We start from the raw sequence: 24,493 nt of genomic DNA, 5'->3' as shown, positions 1-24,493 counted from the left end.
AATGGGAGGCAGGAGAAAGAGAACACAAAAAAGCCTTAAAGATTGTGAGCACTCAAGTCTCCTCCTGTTCCTGGCCTATGGCCAGCCCTCTCTGCCTCCTGGGTAAGCAGAATTGTGTCCTGTCACAAGTTACAGGGGACCAGGAGCAGCAGGGATAGACTTGGGGAAGCAGGGAGGAGAGATTGAGATTCCTGTCCCTGGACACATAAGGATCAACAAGGTCAGGCCTCCAGAGGCCCACAAGATGCGTCCTTGCATCCCCAGGTGGAGTTACCTAAGTTCATCCCCACCTGAAGCCCCAAGTTTTGTTAGGGCACCTAGAAGGGATCTGGAGAGTGCCTGGGTACCTAAACACCCCCAGAGAGCCACCATCCATCTCTCTGCTCCTAGCTCTTAGTTGGCCTTCAGCCTCCATGGACCACAGAACCCCTGGGTGGACCAGGCTCCTTCCTGAGGCCAGGAGAAGGTTGCTGCATCCAGTGCTCAATGAGGGTGGGGATCCTCACAGCTAGGGGAGAGGAGCCCTTGTCAGAGTCAGTGGCCTGGACCAGATGACCCCCAAGGGGTGGAGAGAGTCATGGGTGGAGCTAGGACAGGAAAAGGGACAAAGAAAAAATAAAGAGGGGGAGAAGGTGGCAGGGCTGGGCAGTTCTGTAGAGTTTTGTTTGTTTGGGGCTTTTCTGCTGCCATTCCTGTTCAGCAGCCAAACTGTGCCAGCCAAAGACACTGTAAACTGCAGGCCCCAATATCCCAGCCCAGGCAAAGATGCGTCCATTTCTCCAGGGAGGCAGGGACATCCCCAAGGAAAGACACATGGTATCCTAGCCTGCGACAAGCTCCAAAATGCCAGCCTAGAAGCCAGAGACTTGGTAGTTAACTGTGACTTCACCATGCTCAGGGCTGACGGAACAACAGAAGTTAGAGAGCAACAGCAGATGATTTGACCTGTGCAGAGGCCCTTGCCCTTCCTGGGGCCCCAGAACTCAGAGGGTAAGATAAGGGTTAGAGTTGCTTCTCCAGCTGTCATCAGCCAATGCATGAATGACAACTTGTACACCACTGACAATTCGTACACCCTGAAAACAGGCACAGAACCCCCAGGATCCTCTTCTGTACTTGGGGGTGGTGAGTTCCAGCATCTCCCTCAAACAGTGGTCCTGGTAAGCACTGAGGGACCAATGGAGTCACACCTAGCATCCAGGTGGTTGTTTTGGCATTGACAGAGCCCAGGTGCCATTGCCTGCCCCCTCCCTTCCTCAGGAAGCATGCAAGGGTGATCAGGGCAGGGGAGGGTAGAGTGTTATGTTTGACCACATGCCACTGGGATGCCAGGCCAGGGCAGAGATGATGGAAGGCTAGGGTGGCTTCACTCACTGATGCTGAGTGGGGAAGGGCATCAGTCGCCAAGCGGAGGCAGACACCACCACACAGGGAGAGGGAGCAAGAGGGAGGGGAGGAGAAGGGGATGTAAAAAGAATGAAGATGTGTCATGGACATGCTCCAGCTTCCCATGGTGAATGCAATCACTGTGTCGTGCAAACATAAAAATAAACATTTTTTAAAACGACACCGTCATAGTGACCCAGTCGCCTAGAAGGGCCTTGCCAACCCACCCCAGCAGCGGATCCTGGGATCCAAGCTTAGAAAACACCTGTGGTCTCAGTGCAGAGTCCTGGGTCCCAGTGGTCCAGTGCCCACATGTGAGCAAGAGGTCCAGACTGAGGCCCAGGATGAGTATATGACTCAGCAAGCAGCTCCCTCTCAGGACTCCGGTCTTCCTCAGGTCCCAGTGAAGGCTGAGACCCCTTCTATTCCTGACTGTCTCAGTCTCTCTGCTCAAAGGTGGTGTGCCGGGTGCAGGACAGACACACAGAGCAGACCACTGGGGCCATCAGGCGAGGGAGGGAGGAAGAGGCTGGCAGGAGAGGCGGCCATTCCCTGGAAGGGGAGGAGCGGGGATTCAGGAACTGAGTGCAGCAGGAGGCACAGCCCTGTCTAGTGAGAGCTCTGTAAGTACCACGTGTGCCTTCTATTTCTACTGCATATTTAATATGAAAGAGGGGAACAGAGCCAGAGAAGCAAGGGAGGAGGAACGGGAAGATGGGCATATGCTCACAGCCCTGGAAGGAGCTACGCTTGATCAGGCCCATCTCTGCTGGGCAGGCCAGTGCTCCAGGGTGAAGCTGGCAACTTCACAGGTTCTCTGCTAAGGCTTTGCCTGTGCAAACCATGTTTTCATTTCCACTTCACACATAAGGACAAAAGTCTAGTAACCTGTTCAAGGTCACAGCAGTGGCAGGCAGCCAAGCTGAGTCTTGAACCCAACCTCCTCCGGCCTTCAGACAGTCGTGTGCACATAGTCGGTTCTCAACAGTGAGCAAAGGCAGTCAGGAAAGGGGAGCTAAGCCAGGGAGACTCTTTGGCAACTGGAAAACAAATCATAAAAATGCTGTTTCCCAGTGCAGGCTGGCACAGTGCCCAGGACTGCTGCCCCACCATCAGGAGCTCAGGGCTGCGCTTGCCTCATCTTTTCCAGAACTATGTGCACCCGGCTACGTCAGCTTTCAGGTATGCAGGAGCTCTGCGGTGACAGGCTTCTCTCCTCTCTCCTTCCTTATTAAATCTGCCTTCTTCTTGCCTCCTCCGTCCCCCAAACCATCCCCACAGCCCAGCCCTGGTCCCCTCCCCAAGCCAGGCCTAGCGGGGGCCTGTGATCAGCCTTCTTGCAAGGCAGAGCCCCTGCTGGGGAGGAGACGCAGATGCGGGGTGCTGGGGGAGGGGCAGAAGCACCACATCATCTAACAGGTTGGTCGGGCTGGGAGGCGTCCCGCCCTCTTGCAGCTAATGAGCACTGTGCGACAGGTGTTTGCATCTCAGTCCCCAGCTTGCTCTGGCTGCGACAGGAGGCAGCCGCCTGCCACTCACCTCCTCTCCAAGGCTCACTTGCTCGCTTGCTCACCAGGCCCCTGGGCCCTCCCGCTCCCAGGCCGGGGGTAGGGGCCACCATGGCCTGCCGATCGTGTGTCGTTGGCTTCAGCAGCCTCAGTGGCTGTGAGGTGACCCCGTTGGGCAGCCCCCGGCCTGGGACCTCTGGATGGAGCAGCTGTGGGGCCCCCGGGCCAGGCTTCAGCTCCCGAAGCCTCACAAGCTGCTGGCCAGCTGGCACCATCCCCAAGGTGACCATGAACCCCAGCCTGCTGGTGCCCCTGGACCTCAAGGTGGACCCAGCTGTCCAGCAACAGAAGAACCAGGAGAAGGAAGAGATGAAGGTCCTCAATGATAAATTTGCCTCCCTGATTGGCAAGGTGAGCAAAAGCGGGTGGAGGAGGGGGACAAAAACAAAGGGCTGCCAGGCTGGGCAGTGGGTGAGCTCTGTATTTCGCCGGGGAATTGGTCACTGTGCTCCACCCTTGCCTCTAGCCAATGGGGTGGCAGAATGGCTTCCTGGGAAGGCTGACTCTGAACAGAGAGATGGAGAAGGAAGTCCTGATTCTTCCTGGTGTCAAGGAAGAAAGGGACTCCAGGATGGACTCTGGGGGTCATGTCACATGGCTGGGGTCGCCCTATCCCCACGGTGAGCTAGGGAGACCCTGAGCATGGTTAAGGGAATGCCTCCCTCAGAGTATCTTGTGGAGGAACGGTCCTCAGTCCTGCTCCAGGGCAGGTAGACAGTGAAGATGACCACCTAAGGTCCCTCCCCATCCATCCCACAAGCCCTTGGCCCTGGGACATCTCTGTCAAGGCAGCCCTGCTCAGCTTCTCAGCAGAAGAGCAGGCAGGGCTGAGGGTATTGAGGGCTGCTGCCCAGGCGGTGGAGAGTTGTGGGTCAGTGCAACTTTGGTGTGTCAGGAGATAGAAATGCAGGGGACAGATGCCCAGAGTTGGAACCATGCAGCCTTCTGTACCCACCCGAGTAGAGGGAGCAAGTCCCTGGTGCCCGCAGCTCCCACACTTCCTTGACTCCACTGCCCATGGCCTACAGCTGGTCTGGGGCACTGGCATCCATCTCTACCCTCAGGCAAGGAAGCTTCCAGTGAGGTCCTGTCCACTTCCTAAACCTGCTCCTCTCTCACACCTCTGAGAAACCTCCTCTCAGCCCTCCCAGTCCACTCCCTCCTGTCCTGTCCAAGAATAACCACCATAAGAGTAATCATCATGGCAGCTCATTGTTTACTGTATACCAGGCCCTATGTTGGGTGCTTTACATATTAATGCTATTTCCTTTGACTGCCTGTATGAAAGAAGACATTTTATGCCCATTTTACAGATAAGGGAAACTTTGCCTTCCTGACTCTCTCAGTGAACAGGTTCAGTCTCCTACCCTAACTCTGCCCTGTCTGCTCCTTGGTCTTTTCTCCATGTTGCTGGTTGCCCTGTAGGTTGGGAGCTCACAGACAGCGGGAAGAGAAAGGAGTAGCATATGTGAAACATTTGTCTGCATCTGTGGGCCTGAGGGGGGCCCCCACTCTGTGCCTATTATGAGGGCTCCTCAGCAGGAACTTGGCAGACAGCATGAGATTTGGCCTCCACAGCAACATTGCACTGGCATAATGAGGAAAATGAAAACCAAAGAGGTTAAGCACCTTGCCCAAGGCCACACAACCAGCACATGGTACAGTTTAGATTTGAACTCATGTCTGAGAGGCACAAAACTGGTATCTCTGAAAGTGGGGACCATTCACGTGTCTGGATCAGTTTCCCATGCACATGTGAGGGACTCAGAACATCTCTTCCCACAGCCTGCTGCTCAGCCCACTGGTGGGCTGGTTTGCCTGGGGGAGGCAGGGTCCCACCAGGTGCCTCCTCACCAAACCCAACTAAATCCTTTAAAAGGAAGGCTGCACTCAGCTATGTAATTTGGCTCTGATGGGTGGCTTTTCTCCCTTGATCGCCAGTACTGATGTCACTGTGTGCCTCTGTGTGGGGACAGGGTGGGAACAGGTGGGTGTAGGCACAGGGACGGGGCGCTCAGGGTTTGAGTCCTGTGCCCTGGACCAGTGAAAACCTTTAGTAGAATTAGAGCTTCCAACCCTCAAACTTGGCCGTAAGTGGGGTGCCCCTTTGGTGCAATGTAGGAAACTGGGGATGTCAGAACTTTGGGGGCCCTGATTGCTCTGCTCTCCCCCAAAGAAGCTCCACCTCCCAGTGAAAAGTAAAAGTAGGCAATGGCTCCATGAGTGAAATCTGGAACACCATCAGTGGATTTAATCCTGGCTTTGCCACTGTCTGCTGTGCAATCTCAGGCAAATGACTTAACCTCTCTGCGCTTCAGTGCACATTGATATAATGGGCTCATCAATTAAATGGGATGATTTTTGAAAAGCAGATAGAATACATCTAGTGCATATACATGTTTAATAGCTGGTAAATGAAAAATAAAGTGAAAGGGTCTCTCCTGGAACCCAGCTAGCTCCCTTGGGGGAGGAGCCCAGAGGAGAGGGAAACAGGCACCCTGTTGGAGCAGAAGGAAGGAACTTGGTGGAGAGGGGCCCTATGTGGAGCTGGACAGAGCCGGGATGCCCAGGACAATACGCAGTACAGGGTGGGAGTGTTGGGCAGAGAGGAAGGCCAGGGTACCCCGCCCACACTCCTTTCCAGGCTCTGTGAGGCAGGAGACAGACCAGGAGGGAGGGAAGGGAGGGAAGGGCATTCCGGGAGCTGGCAGAGAGGCCCAGGAGCTGTGCTGTTTATCCTACTTATTGGCTGTGTTTCCTTGGGTGAGCCATTTCCCCTCCCTGTGCCTCAGATTCCATGGGGCCCTGAGCTCCTGCTCAGGGAGACTGGCAAGGCCACGGCCATGAGATGAGAGCTGAGGAGTGACAGCAGGAGGGCCGGGGACAAGGAGAAGGCAGTGCCCACATCCCAGGGGCTGCTGGCCGGGCCTCTCACCTTCACCTTCAACAGAGCCAATGAGGGTAGGCAAGAGGAAGGATCTCCCCAGTCAGCCTGAGGAGGCTGTAGAGAGGGGGAACCCCACCCCCAAAGAGCAGCAGCCAAATGCCCAGAGACAGGGAGAGGGACCAATTCTTCTCCTAGGCTGAATGACTTGGGAATTATCCATCTGCCTGGATGCAGGAGGCAGACCAGCATTCCTGACAAAGGCAAGTGATCTGACTAAGGCCTGCCTGGCCCAGAGGACTGCCTGGCAAACTTGGGGAGCAGAGCCTCCAAGGCCTCAGCCCATCTCCCCCAAGATGCTCCCCAACTCCAGCCAGCAACTCCAGTTCTACCCTCTACCCAAGGCCTACTCTAGAACCATGGAGTTGGACCACATTGAGTTCTGGACCTCAGTTTCCTCATCTGTAAAATAGAGAGGCAGATAGACTCTCCCTCCTAGAGCTGCCCACTTTGTGATCTCAGGACTGTGACCAGCCAGAGTAGAGAGGACTGAAGGTCTTAATGAGTTGGAGGTTGATTCAGCTTGGCACTTAGAGGGCTGCTGGGGTTATTAGCCCTCCTGGATCTTTATTCCAAGAGAGAAGAGCCATCTGCAAGGAAAATCCAGGCTGAGAGATAAGTTTCCATCTCTTCCAGGGAGGCAAGAAACTCCTGCAAGGGAGAGGAGAGAGGGCTCCCCATGACTCCCTCAGACCAGCTAGCACTGCAGCATAGAGCATTGAGATTAGACTACAGGAAGAACTTCCTGGTGTGATGGTTTCTCTGTTGCTCATGGGTGCAGGAAGGAGTCTCACAGCTCTCCTGTCACCCCACCCTTAGTGTAAACACAGGACTCCTGCTTGTCAAAACGGAGAGAAGGTGGGGTGAGAAAATGCCTCCCCCCACAATGCTCCCTCTCACACACACAAAGCAGGCAAACACCCTCTTGACTCCATCCCCACTGAACCTGTTTGGCTGTGACTCCAGTGGGTGGCAGGCTTAAGGAAGCTTCAAGAAGATGACAGCCTACAAATGTCACTGTCAAATGCCACTAACTAACCAGCACTCCTACTGGCTTTGTCTACTGTGAGTGGCAAAGGAGGCTTCCTAAGGTCATGAGATGGTCTCACGAGAAAGGAAACCCTGGAGTGTAGATAGGACAGTGAGAGGGGAGGGAAGGGGGCTGGTGATGGTCCAGGCTGGGCAACATCAGTCAGGGGGCCCTGTCTGGGAAGCTGCAGGAGGAACTGTGCAAAATTAGCCAGGAGAGGGCACAGGTCGAGGCCAACCTGCTGCAGGTGCTAGGTAAGGAGGAAGTGGCCTTCCAGGTGCTGAGTGGCCCTGGAAAAGTCACCTGACTCCCTGCCCCAGAGTCTCCATAAGCCCCTCTGTAAATAAAGGGTGCAGAGCAGCTGAGCCACAGGGTTGGTGGCAGCTCTCAGGCTACAGTCCTGGTGCCAGGGCCAGCTCCAGGTTATACACCTGTGGTCATAGGGAGCATCACTGGGCCAATCACAGCATCCTCATGACAAAAACAGCCCAACTGTCCAGGAGCAGGGCCAGCCATACCTCAATGGCCTGTCCATGTCCTGGGCTCCAAGACTAGGGAGCCCAGGAAGGGAGTCAGTAGCTCCCAGCCTGCCGGGACAGAGGGTGGTAACCAGGACAAATGAGAAGCTGATGAACTCAGGGTCTTGGTGGTGCTAGAGGGATTGAGGAGTTTTTCAAGCCGAGTCATGGAGGGCTTTCTGCAGGAGGCTTGCTGTGGCACACAGGGCACGGGGAGAAGCAGGCAGGGCTTGGCATGTAGGGAAGGACAATGTTCAAGACAGGCAGGAAGCTGGATGGGCCAGGCAGGCCCAGGTCACACTGGACTGGACTAGGGGAGGGAAGAAGGGACCTAAGAGAGATCCTGACAGCCTGTTATTGCCCAGACTGTGGTCCATTGGCCACAGAAGCCCTGGTGAAAGCCTCAGAATGAGGCATGAGGTTGGCAGAGCCTGAGAGGAGCCCTTGCGTCTTCATCCTCAAGGCAAACCTGGCCCGAGCTGGAGGCAGAAGCCAGCTCAAGAAGGGCAGCTGGGGTCTTGGGGCCCAACCAACCCAAGAGAGACCGCTGGGACATGTGTCATCATAGTTAAGAAATTCCCAGTGCAAAGTGCCTGGATTCCAGCCCTGGCTCTGCCACTTGTTAATTTCATGACCCTAGGCAATTCCTTCACTTCTCTGTGCCTGGTTCCCTCATCTGTAAAATGCACTGATAATACCCATGCCATAGGCTGTTGCAAGCAGCCATCTAATGAGTTAAAGATGGCAAGCATTCAGAAACAGGCCTGGCGCACAGTAGGTGCCACACAAGTATGGGCTGTTATTACTCCTCCAAGCACATTGGCAGGGTCTGCCCCCTAGAGCCCTTAAAGACAGGCAGATGACATCATCCCCAATTTCAAGCTGGGGAAACTGAGGCTCAAAGAGCCTGCAAGTCTGGGGTTGTTGAGAGGATTAGCACTGAAGTCCTCAGCAAGCCCTACCTTGCTGAGCTTCCAAGACAAGATGAGACCAGGCTTGTCTTGGGGGAGGGGCAGGCAGGCTTTTGACACCTCACATTCCCAGGGGTCTCTCAGCCCGGCCCCAGATGGGCTTGGACAGCCAGTTCCATTGTGGTCACTGTCGTACCCTAGACACCTCCCTTAGTTAGCACCCCGCCAAGCCTTTGCTAATTGGCCCCGCCCCCATCTGCTCCTTATCTCAGCATCTTCAACTTGAATAATCAGTAACCGGAGGTTGAGGTTCGCTGTTCTCAATGCCAGCGTGAGGCCCAGGTGGAGGTGTGCAGATGAGCTGCCACTTCCCAGGGAGCCTGCCCCATGGGCGCCCGAGATCACCCACCCCTGACCCACTCAGTGCCCTCCTGCTCTCCCAGGTACAAGCCCTGGAACAGCGCAACCAGCTGCTGGAGACCCGCTGGAGCTTCCTGCAGGGCCAGGACTCAGCCACCTGCGACCTTGGGCACCACTATGAGGCATACCAGGACCGGCTGCAGGAGGAACTGCGCAAAATCAGCCAGGAGAGGGGACAGCTCGAGGTCAACCTGCTGCAGGTGCTGGAGAAGGTGGAAGAGTTCCGAATCAAGTAGGTGGCTGCCTATGGGGGCCATGGGCAAGGGGCAAGGGACTGGGGGTGGGGATCAGGCTGTACTCAGGTGGGACACAACTTAGCCAGGGAAAGGGGAAAGACATACAGAATATTGGTCTTCTTGAGACATTTACTGAGGGCCTTGTATGTGCCAGGTGCCATTCTAAATGCCAGGGATGCAGCAGGGAACCTAGAGCTGCCACCCTCCCGGGCCCCTGGCCCCCAGAAGTGAGGCTTACGATATAGTCATTCTTGTGCTGGCTTTTGTATGGCTGACCCTTGGATACTGTCTCAGCCCTGGTTCAAGTGGCCCTACTCTAGTGCTGTAAACATGGTTGCTCATACCCACACTGCACTGGCATGGGACATTATGTCATTACTGGAATGACAGACAGGTTTCTTCTCCAAATATGGCTTTTGATTTTGACTCTAATTGGCTGGAAAGGAGTGGGTGGCACCCAGTGCAGGCAGAGAACAGAAAGGGTGGGTTTCATTTGAATAAAGCAGTAAAGCCCTATAGGTGAGATGTGTCAGACACTGAGAGAACCTGGTAACTTCAAGACAAGGAAAGTACAGTCTCCACAGGCAAAATGTGTTTACAACTTAGTGGGACACGCAGACAGGCAAACAGCACGTTTAGCAGAGCAGCCTAATGACTATGGACCAGGCCTGAGCACTAGACTGAGAGAGAGCTTGGTCCTCCCCACTTCCATCGCCCTTACTAGCTCCTTGTGAAATGGGAACGTGGTGATTGGTTGCAATCTCAGGAGGCAGGGGGAGGAAGAAGAGAATCCAGCATGGTGCCTGGCATTTATAAATGGCAGCTTTCCTGCCACGTAGAATGAAGTTCCCAGAACACAGTGGGTCCTTGATCTGGGTTTGCTGAGCTGAACTGGCCAATCTAGAAGGGTAGATAGAGTAGGCACTTGGGTAGCTCACAGAAGAGGTGGCCCCTCTGCTAGGCAGTGCGCTGGGCTTCAGGGACACTGAGGCAGAGCAAGGGAGAGGCTATGCCCTTGTGCACCTCTTTTTGGGTCTGGTCTAACTGAGAAGGGGCCCCAGCCACAGCAAGGAGAAGACGGAGCATGGCTGAATATGAGCCCAAGCCCTGCCAGTAGAAGATGCAGCTTAAATTCTCCAGAGCAGCCAGCCAGCCAAGCAGCCTATCTGGGAATCCAGGGGTCTGAGCTCAGCTTGCCCACCACCTCCCCTGAACCCTTCCCTCCTAAATCCTAGGAAATACACAGGTCTGATTCAGAATTCCCCCAGCTTCTTAACACCTGACCACAAAGTTTATCAGAATCCTTGACCCATGTCACCAGTTCCTAGTTAGATCTTTAGCCCTCAGGGGATCAGAGAATTGCTGAATGGGGGTCTTGGTCTTCCTTCCATGGAAAGCAGAAGCCCAGAGAGGGCAAGGCTTGTCCTCAGTCACACAACAATGCAGCTGAACCTATCCTAACCTCAGAAGGCCACGGCTTAAGGTTACTCCCACCAGCCCAGCCAGACTGCACCCACGGAAGTCCTGCCTAGCTAGAGTCCTTTACAACCACTGCGCAAGGTTTTTCTGTCTCTTTGCCCTACTGACTTGATGCCTTAAGATCAGGATGTCTCTTCCCCTCTCTGGGTAGGAGACTCACCTTAGTAGAAGCAGGAGAGGCTGTGGGTCTGTCAGCCAAATCTAGGGAGTCAGGGCCTGGCTGAGCAGAACCTGGGGCCCTGCGAGACACGGGTGGAGCCCTGACAGGGAGGAGTTGTGCCCTGCCTCTGCACGGCGATGAGATCAGCCTCACTCCAGAAATAAACAAGTTACAGGAGAGGGGGTACAGGTGTGACTGTCTGAAAAGGGCTTAAGGATGGGTTTGAGAGTGGTGGCTGGTAGACTGGCAGAGGATTGAGGTAACTGGGGACAAGGTGTCCCTTAAAGCCTCTGTGGGAATGGAGATTCCCAAGGACTTAGAAGTAGCAGGGACCCCAAGGATTGGCTAGGTTAACTCTTCTATGACTAAGCACAAAACGAAGACCCAGCAAGCAGAAACAACTTACCCACGCCCACACAGGGAGGACTCTTGGACACCAAAGATACTTGGGCAAGCTGGTATTGGCTGAGCGAGCACCCAGAGGGGAATGGGACCAGGACGCAGCAGAACATCACACTGACAAGTGATATACCCCTGAGGAAGGATAGACTAGCAGCAGCTTTAAGGACACTGGGCTCAGCCCAGACAGGACACTGTGCAGTGTGCCTGTCATGTCCCCAGCCTTGCCCCTGGGACTCAGGTCTTGGCAGCACGAGTGCCCTAATTAACACACCCACCTGGAGGGCCAGGGTCAGGACAGACACAGCCTGGATGGGATGCCATAAAAAGGTTCTTCCAACCCCAGGCTCCCAGCATCCTTCTCTGTGAGGCAGGGTCTGGGGGCCTTGACTTCCCTTTACACTCCCTGCATATGTTCCCTGGGGTTCTGCAGGGTCTCTAGCAAGTGATAACTCAGCTTCCCCAGCAAAGGACACGTTTCAGGGGTGAGAAGTTCTGATGGGGCACAGAACCCTCAAGCCAAAGCCTGAGGTCTCCTCCAAAGGGTTTTTCAGAAAACAGGGCTCATCTGAAGTCAAGGAGCAGGCCCCAAGCAATCAGAATTTCTCAGTGGCCCAAGTGACAGGGTGAAAAGACCTCAGCCTGGGAGGGAGGAAGGGAGGCAGCAGGGAGTGGGGAGGGCATGGAGCATGAGGAGGGTGCTGGGCACCTGGCCCCCAGCAGACTGCTCTCTCCAGCTCCTGTCCACCAGCTGGCAGGACTTTGCTGTCCAGAGGTCAGGGGGCCTCAGCCACCCACTTGTAGGTAAGGGTTAGGGGCTCCCTAGCCCATGCCCTATCCCCAGGAGAGGGAATTCCTCAGAGCCCCACAGATCCCAGGAGCCCTCAGATCCCAGGAGGAAACCTGTACAAGTCAGCCTGGTCCTGAGGATTTCTGAGGGGTGTGCAGACAGCCACTCCAGCTTCTTGAGGATTCTCTCTAAGAATACTAGAGAAGGGCTGGGGATTTAGCTCAGGGGCACCACACCTGCCTCTCAAGTGCAAGGTCCTCAGTTTGATTCCCCGTACAGGATGGAGGAGGGGATACTAGAGGATGAGGTTGAGGGGCAAGCTCTCATGGGTGTCAGGCCCTATTTGCAAACATGCCATGTATTAACCCATTTGGTCCTCACAACATGGCCATTATCACAATGGAGGACTCCAAGTCCATGCAGCTAGTTCACAAGGAAGCAGAATTTGATGTCCTGTTTGACCAAAACACTACAGGTACCTCTATCCCTTTTACAAAACACTGTTTCCTCATCTGTCAAATGGGCCACACGGGACCTCCTGAGCTGGAGGCTCTGAGTGGCACAGGACAGGTATAGGGTATGCTTAGCATAGGCCCAAGGGTGGCCCTTGGCATCAGTGACAGGGCATTGTGTTCTCCCTGCTCTGCTCCTCTGCTCAGCCCTGGTGACCAGGATCCTCAGAGTCCCTGTGAGACTTTAGAACCCAATCTGTACCTACACCCCGAGATTCAGAGACCATGTCCCCTGCAAGCCCCAACCACCCTTAGGTCTGCTCCCCCTCAGCTCCTTAGTGGGGCTGGGGCAGGTCCAGCTAGCAGCATGGGTCATGGATGCCACCATCCTTGCCTTGATGTTGGGGACTGGGGCAAGTGATGGCTACAGTGAGAGCCACCAGTGATCTAGGTACTTACTCCCTGGAAAGGAGGAAGGGACTCAGAAGTCACAGAACCCCACATACCCTGGGGCCAGCAAAGGCTGGAGTAGGAAGCATAAGGCCAGGCAGTGTGCAAGTGGGGTCAAGACAAAGTCCAACTGGAAGAGAAGGACAGGGTCAAGGATCCAGGGGCCCCACTCTGCCTCCAATAGTGCTCTTGTTGCAAACACAAGGTGGCCTTCACAAAGGAGAAGACCAATGTGGGAAGAGATTTGTGGCACCCCCTGGATGCCGACTGCATACCATGTACCCCAGCTGTGGCAGCAGGGGTGGACTTTGTCAGCCACACACACACACACACACACACACACACACACACTCATGGGCACCTGGGGCCCAACACACAAAGAAGCCAACAGATGGTCACTCTGGAATGTATGGTGTCCAGGGAAGGAGGGTGGGGCTGTGGGAGAGAATGCAGGTGAGAGAGGGAGGCACGAACAGGATGCTCAAGGAGGACTCAAGGGAGTGTGCTTGAACCTGAGATTGCCTGGGAGGAGGCAGAGAAATGAGGAAGGAACCACAGGAGAGGTGAACGAGCTGTGCAATCAGTGAGGCTTCCTGAATGAGGTGGTGCAGCCAAGCAAGGAAGGGGAAACCTGGGCTGTCATCGAGATGCAGCAAGAGAACAGAAACCAAGTGAGGGTGCTGGAGATGCGTCCTGGAAGACAGGCCATTGCACACACCTGCCAAAGAGAGAGCCACTCTTCCAGTGGACAAATGGCATAGGGTGGGACAGCAGAGGCCCTGGGTCCCACCCAAAGGGAATGACCCAACCCCCAGCTCCCATCATGTCCAGCTGAGCCATCTCTGCCTCCCTGCCCTAGGTATGAGGATGAGATCTCCAAGCGCACAGACCTGGAGTTCACCTTTGTGCAGCTGAAGAAGGTAGGCTGCCCTTGCCCCCACCCTCTTTCCTTCAGGCTCCCCTACCTCCCTTTATGGACTGGCGAAGCCATCAGAGGCTCATGTCTCAGTCTCAGGACCAGTAGACAAGTGCCTTTCCCCAGGGTCTCCATCCTCTCACCCTTCTTCCCTCCCCCAGAGAGAGAGGGACCCCATCATTCCCTCTATTTTTCACTAATGTTCCCAACATCAGGATCTGGATACTGAGTGCCTTCGCCGGACGGAACTGGAAACCAAATTAAAAGGCCTGCAGAGTTTTTTGGAGCTGATGAAAACCATCTATGAGCAGGTAAGCGAGGTGGGGCCTCCTCCGTGGGCAGGGGACACTGACACAGGGGAAGGAAGTCTGAGGATGTGGATCCTTCAGCAGCACAAAGCCACTCTCTCAGGAGAAAGAACCATGTGCATCTTCCTGTGTGCAGGGGCCGAGGTGCATCACGGCAGGGATTAGGAGGCTGCTGGCCTCAGTGTAGGCAGAACTGTGTGTGCTGAAAACTGCTGTCGACATGCGCTGCCCATGCTGCGAAGCTCAGGGCAGAGATCGTCATCGCACAGTAAAAGCTCTGACGTGGCCCTACGGTCTGCAGATGTGAGCTTCACAGCCTCGTCCTGTGGAAAGGGAGACCCAACTTCATGGCTGTGCACAGCCATACTCCTCAAAGCCAGCTCAGCCTCTCCAGGGCCCCAGAGGGACTGAGACCTGTCTGTGGCACTTGGTGTGGCTTAGTAGACAGAACACTGCCAGCCTTGGGAACAGCAGGAAGGCAGCATCCCTGGCAGGCCCCCTGCACCTGCAGCCCTGTAAAATGTCCCGTCCGGCACAGCCTTCCATGGCCAGGTCAAGTCCTGGGGGCTCTCCAGGGCTCTGGGCCCAGAGGCTGGCTTAAGTGGGCTAGGGGTTCCCCTGCCCAAACTCTGTGCAGCATCATGGGGCAGTGTACCACTCTGCTCTCTCAGCATCTCAGCAAGCTCGGAGCTTGAGCTCAGAGCCAAGACGAGGTGCCAGTCATGGAGACCAGCCAGAAGAGGCCTCCGAAACCAGTACACCAGGCAGGCCTTGCCAGAGACACACCCACAAAACTTCTTGGTCCCTCCCCCAATAGGCAGCGAGACTCTATTTGGACCATTTCTGCTACTTTGGGCAAGCTGTGTCTCCTGTCGTGCTTCAGTTTCCTCATCTGCAAAATGGGGAGAGTCATGGTACCAGCCTGGTGGGCCTGAGATGCAGACCAAGCCCATTCCTTCCTTACACAAGCGTTTGCCACAAGCCTAACAGTTGCCAGGCACTGCTAACCCAGCCAGAGTAAGATGGCACAGTCCCCCCAACCCTGTCCAGAAGGGCATGGCTTTACTAGGAGGAAACAAGTAGCAGGCGATCAAACAAATGTCTGAAGGAGATCACTCAGGAGGGCAATTAGCACTGGGGTGATCTGATGGTGCTGGGGGAAGAGGAGAGCTTCAGAGCCCAGTCAGGGACCTTTCCAATGAGGCTCAAGAGGATGCCCAGGGATGCGGAAGGACTGGCCCAGTAAGAACACAAAACCTTGAAGTCAGGGGTGCACTTGGGGACTACAGGGAAAGAAAGAGGCCACTATGTTCAGAGCAGAAGGGCAGGAGAGTGTTGGGTCAGGGAGGAGCTGAAGGGTCAGCTCATGCCTGGTCTTGGACTTAGAGAGTTTGAACTTAGCTAAGCATGGTGGTTGGTGTGGGTACTGGGGGTAGGGATGCCTGGTGATTCAGGGTCAGGCTTGTGCTGATAAGACTCCTATGGAGGGAGCCAGGTGTGATGGCACATTCCTGTGATCCCAGCTCTCAGGAGGCTGAGGCAGGAAGATCGCTGTGAGCCTGAACAGCAGTGATGTTACTGGCTGCATTACAGTTGTCCCTCAGTATCCTTGGGGAGTAGGTCCAAGAGTCCTGAAGACACCAAAATCCTCCAATGCTTAACTCCTTCATACAAAATGCCATAGGATTTGCATATAACAGATGCATACCTCCCATATACTTTTTTTTTCCAGTACTAAGGACCAAACCCAGTGCTTTCACACTAAACTACATCCTCATCGCTTTTTTTTTTTTTTTTTTTTTTTTTTTTTGACAGGATTTTTTTTTTTTTTTTTTTTTTTTTCTGTGACAGGATCTCACTAAGTTGCCCAGGCTAGTCTCAAACTTTTGACCCTGTTGCCTTAACTTCAGAATAGCTGGGGATTACAGGCATGTACTGCCATGCTCCCCTGTATACTTTAAATCATCCCGATGTTATTTATCATTCCTAATACCATGTAAATGCTATGTAAATAGCAGTTATTACACTATATTATCTCGGGGAAATAATGACAAGAAAGAAGTCTGTACGTGTTCGGTATAGATGCAACTTTTTTCCCATCCATGGTGGGTTGAATCTTCCAATGTGGAGCCCGTGGGTAGAGAGCAACAAATGCATGGCAGTTATTGTTATTTTTGGAAGCAACTGGCATTGGAAAGTGAGTCTGTGTCTCTTGCCACAGCTGAGATGGCCTTTTGCTAAAAAGATTTCTCCCACCACTGGATCTCTAAGCAGCATTGTTTTTGTTTTTAATACGAGCTACATTTTTTCTAATAGCCACATTTTTTTGTATTGAATTTAGTAGCCACATTTTTAAAGAAGAAACAGAAAAAGGCTGTGGTTTAGCTCAGTGCAAGGTCCCGCGTTCCATCCCCGATACCAAAAAAAGAAAAAAAAGGGGTAATATATTTTATTTTAGCCCAATACATCCAAAATACAGTTATCTCAATGTGATCAGTTTAAAAAAAATCAAAAGGCTATTTTACATTATTTTTCTCATATTAAATCTTCAAAATCAGATGTGTGGTTTACACTTACAGTTCCTCTCAGTTTAGACTAGTCACGTTATGACTAGTGGCCACCTCCTGGGACAGAGCAGGTTTAAACAGAAGGAGGGATCACCACACTTCCACTAGGGCTGCCTCAGGTGGAAGAAAAATGTGGTGGAACATGAGTAGCCCCGGGAGGGCTGCACACTCTAGTTTCAACTTTGAATCAGACCAGAAAAGCATTGCTATGTAGGCTCGTCCTGCGTCCCAGGAAGCACATGCACTGCTAGGACACCCACAGAGCCCTTCCCAGCAAGCCAGGCAGGACCCCAGGCCATGCTCTGGGCAGGACCCTATCTGTACACCGAAGCCTCCTCAGTAACCCCTCTGCTCCTCCCCTGCTCCAGGACACAAGCTCACCCTCCCTCAGCCTCTGAGGTACAGGTACAGTCCAACTCCCTGCCGCAAATGGGGCCTGGATGCACGCGGCCTGAACGCTGCCTGCCTCACCCATAAACTCTGGTTCTAGGGAGATTAGTTGTGGAATCTGCTGACAACCTCCTGCAGCCAGGCACACCTCCTGGGAGCAGATCCCTGTAGAGAGAAGCAGGGGTTTGTCTAAACAGCTTTGGCAGGGAGGCCACTCCAGGAGTAGGCTGCTCTGCCCCAGGACATTTCATGCCAGCTTTCTCGCTTTTACCAGTTGCAATAGTGTCCTTAGCCAATGTTTATTGGGCACCTACTCCATCGTGGGCATTGTACTACGTGCTTTCCAGACTTAATCTCACTTAATCTCCTCAACAAGCCTATGAATTAAGGATAGCAATTAAGAGAGCAGCTCGGATTTGAATGTGGGCTCCATAACCAGGTGAACAGGAACACCTCCATGCCTCAATTTCCCATGATAGCAATACTTCACCAGGCTGTTGTGAGGATGTATTTTACGGAGAGATAGATAGATGATAGATAGATAGATAGATAGATAGATAGATAGATAGATAGATAGATAGATCCTAAAGTACTTGGAACAGCATCTGGCACCAAGGAAGCCTTGAATAAGCATTAACAGTTTTCAGCTATATAATAATACCCATTTCACAAATGAGAAAACTAAAGCTCAGAAGGGTTTACAAACTTGACCAAGGTAACCTAAGTAATAAGAGGGGTATTCAGAGTCCGGCACCCATAGCTCTATGTTTTCCTAAGCAGCACTCCCACAGGAGTTACTACCCATGCTGCCCCGGGGTACTCAAGGATGGTGGTCACACACAACAGGCTCTGGCTACCAAAGAAAGCCTGATGTGTACCACGGCTTAATTCTCGCCAACTAGGGGATGCTGGGGCCCATCCCAAGGTGGCCCTTCTCTGCCACAATGGAGCATTGTTACGTCCTCTGCTCCCTCGAGGGTAGCAAGTCTGGACAGGTCTTCAGATGCTCTGAGCGCTCCATTTCCTGTTTCTGTTTTCCACGCTCCTGTTTGGCCCGCCTCTCTCCAGAAAGGGTCTGAGGCTGCTCCGTCAGCTAAGTTTCACTCCTCTCTTCAACCCTGAGGCATCTCCTCGCAGCCCTGCCTTTTCCTGGGCTGTCTCAAATGCCAGACCAAACTAGGACTGGAAGCACCACTGGGGCTCTATCAGGACACCCCACATACTCTCTGGTGTCCATGGCACTGCTGCCCAGGGCCACAGGGGTGGGAAGAAGCACAGAAGACACAGCCTGGGGAAGCAGTGGGCTTATTTCCAGAGTGCTCTGGGGACAGGGAAGAGAAGGCAAAAACGTTGTCATATTTGGGGGCAAGCTCCCCAGCTAGGGGGAGCTCAGGGTGAATCAAGTATCAGAGCAGCACCTCGGCCTCACACAGCGTGTACCCATTTTCAGCAAGGGAGGGCAGTGGAGGTACAGGCTTCCCAGTCTCCAGCCCCACCCTGCTCCTCCATGCCAACATTTGTTCCAAACCAAGAAGCTGCCTGGCCAATGTGGGCCACAGAGATGGACATGGCTCTGCCAGGCCTTTGGATTTGGTTTGGTTTGGTTTGGTACTGGGGATCGAACTTGGGTCCTTGCGTTTGCAAGGCAGGCAGCAGAACCACTGAGCTAAATCCCCGGCCCCTCTGCCAGGCCTTTGGGGAACTCCTGTCCAGTGGGGAGCAGAGGCCTGCCTCCCCCAGCCCAGCATGGCCTCCTGCCCCTTTTCTCCATCAGTCAGGAGGAGGGGACCCGATCTGCGAGTGGGTAACAGGGAGACAGTGAAGCTGGGATGAAGAGTGAGGTTCCTGGAATGGGCCGCTGGGGCCAGCCCCTCCCTGCCATCCTCACCTTAATTTTAAAAAGGGAGAAGGGCCAGGGATTTAGCTCAGTGGTGCCACACCTGCCTCACAAGCAGAAGGTCCTTAGTTCAATCCTCAGTACCGGAAAAAAAAGGGGGGACAGATAGGTGGGCAGAGGGCAGTGAGCTGGCCCTTGGAGTCCTGAGAGTGAGAGTTGAAGGGAGACAGGAGGAGAACAGCAGGCCGCTCTCCACCGCCCCTGAGGGTGAAGAGACTGAGGGGTGGCTAAGGGGCCTCATGCCCTCCCCACCAGCACTAAGCCCTCCACACCTGTGCCTGGCCAGGAGCTGAAGGACCTGGCAGCCCAGGTGAAGGAGCTGTCAGTGACCATCGGCATGGACAGCCGCTGCCACATCGACCTAACTGGCATCGTGGAGGAAGTGAAGGCCCAGTATGACGCCATCGCGGCCCGCAGCCTAGAAGAGGCCGAGGCACACTCACGGAGCCAGGTTGGGTCTGGGCAGCTCTCCCTGGGCCACAGGAAGGGCTGTTCTAGAGATGGCTGAGGTCGTTTGCAGCTTCCCCTATCCTGAGACCTTCTGAGAGGGAAGTAGGAAGCACAGGGCTGGGGATGGGTAGACAGGGCAGATGGCATGGAGACAGAAGGAAGCCGCAGCATACGCCCTCCTGAAGGTCAGAGTCCATCCATCAGCACCAGGGCTCACCTAGGACAGCCAAGAGAAGTCATCCAGCAGGACCTGTGGAGGAAGAGGGGGGGTGACAAAGGGGTGGCCTGCAGAGGTAGAGGTGAGGCTGGGAGCAAAAGAAGGCAGGGCAAGGGGGAGGGGGTGTGACTTCCTCCGTGTCCCAGCAGCTGGAGGAGCAAGCTGCTCGCTCAGCTGAGTATGGGAGCAGCCTCCAGAGCAGCCGCTGCGAGATTGCTGACCTCAACGTGCGCATCCAGAAGCTCCGGTCCCAAATCGTCTCTGTCAAGAGCCATGTGAGTGTGTGTAGGACCCACAGGGGTGAGGCTGGAGGAGAGCACTCAGGCTCACACTCATGCACACTGAGCACACTCACAACCTGATGAGAGACCCTGAGCAGGCCAATGAGGGCCGCTGTGCACAGCATGCTTAGGTGTTCGCGAGGATCACATGACTCCACACAGAAACAAGCTCTGTGAGCTGGCCAGAGCTGCTGGGACGGCGGGGAGCCCCCCGCACGCACACCCAGAGCCCATTGCCTCCCTCCTACCTGACTCAGCCATACTGAGAAAGGAATAGAGGCCTAAGTCCCAGCCACCCCAAGCAAAGCTGGGGCAGTCCTGACTACACGATTTCGCTCTAGTCAAGAAAAGGGCCTCAGCAGGACTAACTGAATTCCTGCTTGCTGCATTGCAGCCCAGGATGCACCCAGGAGCGCCACTGCGTGGCCTTCATACACACATCCGTGCGTACATGTGCGTGCACACACACACACCATCAATGACAGAGGTGACTGCTGGCCCCAGCCCATGCCCCTGACTTCTTGCTCACCACCTTCTCCCTTCTGCCTTTTGGGCTGCAGTGCCTGAAACTGGAGGAGAATATCAAGGCAGCCGAGGACCAGGGCGAGCTGGCCTTCCAGGATGCCAAGGCCAAGCTGGCCCAGCTGGAGGGCGCCCTGCAGAAGGCCAAGCAGGACATGGCGCGGCAGCTGCGCGAGTACCAGGAGCTCATGAACGTCAAGCTGGCTCTGGACATTGAGATCGCCACCTACCGCAAGCTGGTGGAGGGCGAGGAGCACAGGTGTGGGGCCAGGCAGGCTGGGTGGGCTGCAGAGGGAGGGCTGTGGTCCCAGGCCCGCACAGGCAGCCTCCTCTAGCTTAACATAGTGGGCCTGGCGGGCCCGCATTCCAGACCTGGTTCAGCATCTCCTGGGATCTTGGCCTAATTCATTAAACTCTCACTTTCCCCTCTGGAAAGTAAGCTGACATAAACATGGCTTACCTGTTGTGAGGAAGGTTAATGTGATTGTGTGTGCAAATACACATCTATATATATATGTATATATGTATATGTATATATATGTATATATATGCATTTGCATGCAGATGTTAGCCATCTATACAGAGGAAAGAAGGGGCAGGGCTGAGCTGGTAGCCAGCGCCTCACAACCGGGCCACCCCAGAGCTGGAGGTGATAACCAAGAATTGCCCTGTACTTGCCAGCCTCCAGGCCCCCACCCCAAAGGAGCTAAAGCTCCAGGCCCCCTTCACATTCTGCGTATTCTGCCTCCCCCAGGATGGACCTGCCCTCGGCCACCACCACCGTGGTCAACACCATGCAGTCCTGGCCCAGACCCGGTGAGTCAGCTTATCCAAGAGCCCATGGTGGGGAGGGGCACCAGGTGAAGGGGGTCGTGACTCCAAAGGCATCATTTAAGTGGCTCCCAAACCTCCAGCCCCTTCCCTCCCCTACCCCTTGTGTCACCTGTAGCTACCTCCAAGCCAGGCCTCTCCAAGGCCCCCTCGAGAAGGAAGAAAAAGAACCGCAGAGGCCCCGTGATCCAAATCACCGAAATGTCAGAGAAGTACCTCTCTCAGGAGTCGGAGGCCTCAGAGTAAGGCAGCTGGACCCCAGGAGCCCCAGGACACTCCAACTCCAGTGGGAGGGACTTAAACTAGACTCATAAAAGCACCCAGAAACCTCCAGGTTGGGAGGGGAGACGAAAACCTGATACTGAACTGAGAGAAGCCAGGGTTCCAAACTGGGACTGCTATTTTGTGGATGGCCAGGCTGAGAGGTAAGCGTCACCAGCTCCACTCCAGCATCATCAGTCCTCTCTTCCAACCTGCTGGTCACAGGCTTTCCCAGCTGGGTAAACTGGAACTTATGGGGCCAGTTTATGTCCACCTTCCCACTGCTCCAAGGCTCTTCCTCCAACATAGGGCTCTCACCAAGGTACTTTGACTCTTTTGCCCAATGCTTGCCCTAAACTCCTCTCTCAAGCCTTGCCTTGCCTCTGCCTCAGAAGTGAGGCTGGTGCCCATTCCACCTGCCCAGGCTATGAGCTGGGCTAGGAGGACCACTTGGGCCCTATCCCATGTCTGGACTTCACGGGGAGGCTGGTGCTAAGGACCGTTGGCTCCCCAGACATCTGACAGTATTAGGGAGTAAGGGGAGGTGGGGCCCTGGCCACTCGAGACCTGAACCTGGACAGCCTTAGATCACCCTGGACATCTGTGCCCTGCTGTCCTCCTGTGGGCCTCTCCCAGGAGACCACAGTAAGAACCAGGCACCTCCAGCCAGCTCTCCCACCTCTCCAGAAGCTGCTGCAGCCATGGTCACCTCCTTGCGCTTCTGGGATTCATCAGAGACTGGGACCTGAGCTCTCTGCCCCCAGCCCAGGTCTCTCCCAGCCTCAGCACCTGGCTTTGGTGCACCAGGTCCTGCAGACTCCTAGCCCCATCCTTGTGGTGAAACCCCAGCCCATTTTCCCTGACTTCCACTTCTCAGGGCCCTATTCTCCTCCCTGCTGGGTCAAACAGCCTGACCCTCCCCTCTGCATTTACTGAGGAACCCAGGACACCCACCCTAAGGACTTCATCTTCTCTTCCTCCTCCTCTGGCCCCCTCTCCCTCCTCATGGCCACACCCCTGCCTGTAGCTAGCCAGGAGGAAGGCACAGTCCAGGCAGATCTGGGAGCTTCTGAGCCCCACTTAGGCTGGGAAGCCCCAATGTCTCCTTAAAAGGGCTCAACCAAAGAGAAAACTTCTAATCCAACAGGAAGACCTGGGGTTGGTAGGAATGTTCCTGTTCCCCTCTCTGGGGGGACCTGGCAGGGTCAGCCTCAACTCAAGGCACTTCCTCTCTCCCCTTCCCTTCCCCCAACCTACCCCTTCCCTTGCCTCCTCTTTTAGCCTGTCTCTGATCCCTTCATCTCATTTTCCAGGACAGGGTGGCCTAAGGCTTTGGCTTTGCCTAATCCCCTGGGGCAGGGATGGGGTGCTGATGGGCCACCAAATCTCTCAAGCCAAAGGGAACTGGGCCAGGTTTTCATCCATGATGTCCCCAAAGAGGTTGCTGATTGCTGCTTTCTCTCGGGCTATTTATTGGTTTCCAATGGAGCAAATCCTCAGTGGGATATGAGATATATAAAATATATATTATTTTTTCATAACTTATATGGCTTTTAACTTATTGCTTCCCTTCCTGTTTCTGCACAATCAGTGCTCTGTATACTAACTGGACCTTAGACAACACATAATCCCAGCCATCCCACCCTTCTGGATATGCCCCCACTCCCCGCCAAGGGATGAATAGTGTTGAGATTTTGTCCATGGATGAAACTGTGTGTCTGTTTTATCTCATCCCTGAGGATGAGTCAGTCACTGGAAAACCAGATTGATCATGGGATGGTATAGATTCCTTTCATGTCATGTGAAGGAGGTCAAAGATCTCTACCAATCTGTCCTTAGGTGTGCTTCTCAGCTGGTTCTAGGGACCACACTAACACAAGACAGTGTCACAACAGAGAGTTCTGGGCGAAGGGGAGTAAGTTCCAGAGGAGTTCCCTCCAGGTAAATGGAGGGTGTTCAGCTAATGGGGAAAGTTAGTAAGTAAGTAGTTAGTAAGTTCTGTACACTGACCCATGGCACAGGGACCCCCAGGCACTGGGTTATCTCCTCCCACTGGTCCGGGAAGGCAGTGTCCTCACAGGAGTGTGTCAGGTACTACTGGAAGGCCTTCTTCTCCCTTGGAATCATCACTGTCAGGCTGGGGCATTGGGGGCCTTATGTTGATAACTCCCCCGATCAGCACCATGAAGTCCCCAGGTGGCATCAGCAGTCACTGGGACTGAGGTTGTGTGGTCTTGGGCCCGTACCCCCCAGGAGTATGCAGTACCAGCCTCATCAATTTGTTGTGAAGCTTTAGAGAGATGATATGTGGTGAAAGAATTTGGCACGATGCCTGGCACCTAGTAAGTGCTTAATAACAGCAGACACTAATTTTGAGAACCTTGCCACTGTCCCCAGTGGAGCTGAAATCTGCCCCCTCCCTGGCCCAGGGGACCTGACTTTTGGCCCAACTTCACCTGCTCTCCTCCTCCCCAGAAGAGGCAGGGCTCAGATACATGTTTGGGGAAAGCTGAGGATTAGAGTAAGGGAAGTGATCCCACCCTTCCTCTTTCCTCTGGAGCTTTCTGCCCAGGGCACATTCCACCAAGGAAAAGTCAAGTCCCTCCAGTCTGCCTGTGCCACGGTGACTACTGCCCTCTGCTGGTGGTGGCCAGACCAGCACTTTCCTGGAGAGCTAGACTGCCTTCTCTCCTAGAGGGAAGAAAAGAGGTGGGGTGGTGTTTCAAACTCAACTTGAAGGGGAATTTCTAGGCAAACGGATATATTTCGAACTAAACTGGACAATTATGAGTTAACTGTGTCATTAAGCGACTATGGGTAACTAGGTAACCATGCTCTTTGTAGAATGTCCCTGAGTAGCCACAACTTCTGTAATTTGTCACCACAGAAGCCTAACGAACTCAGAAGGTCCTGCCAGAAGTCTTTGCTCTGCCCCTCTCCACTGCTCTGCTTTGTCTAAACTTTTCTTCTGCACCTCCTGCTTGCAACCCTACAGAACTACTGGGCCGCCGATATTCTGGACCTGACTTCTTTGGGAGTGATCCCCGTCAGGCCTGGCGATGTAATAAAAGAGTTGTACACTGCCTTCTGCCTCCCTGGGTGTCCTTCTT

At 54.2% G+C, this 24,493-nt stretch overlaps 1 protein-coding gene across 7 annotated transcripts; it reads left to right on the top strand.

Annotated features, from left to right (window-relative positions):
- The first annotated feature begins 1,947 nt into the window (after nt 1-1,947).
- Nucleotides 1,948-24,493, top strand: Krt80 (keratin 80). 7 transcript variants are annotated; one of them, XM_010628599.3, is made up of 10 exons: nt 1,948-2,009; nt 2,461-3,305; nt 8,801-9,009; nt 13,603-13,663; nt 13,875-13,970; nt 19,108-19,272; nt 19,638-19,763; nt 20,330-20,550; nt 21,046-21,107; nt 24,271-24,493. In XM_010628599.3, the coding sequence occupies exons 2-10, from the start codon at nt 2,760-2,762 to the stop codon at nt 24,276-24,278; spliced, it is 1,494 nt and encodes a 497-aa protein (XP_010626901.2). In that variant the 5' UTR covers nt 1,948-2,009; nt 2,461-2,759; the 3' UTR covers nt 24,279-24,493. The 7 variants fall into 7 exon arrangements, with proteins under 7 accessions (XP_010626901.2, XP_019063633.1, XP_010626900.2 ...); XM_019208088.1 differs by lacking the exon at nt 24,271-24,493 and adding an exon at nt 21,241-23,167; XM_010628598.2 differs by lacking the exon at nt 24,271-24,493 and adding an exon at nt 21,206-21,317.

This window comes from Fukomys damarensis, unplaced genomic scaffold (assembly GCF_012274545.1).
Source record: "Fukomys damarensis isolate Sample0158 unplaced genomic scaffold, DMR_v1.0_HiC HiC_scaffold_15, whole genome shotgun sequence".
Taxonomy (NCBI): Eukaryota; Metazoa; Chordata; class Mammalia; order Rodentia; family Bathyergidae; genus Fukomys; species Fukomys damarensis.
Note: the sequence above shows the minus strand (reverse complement) of the source record. Positions and strands in the feature narration are given on the sequence as shown.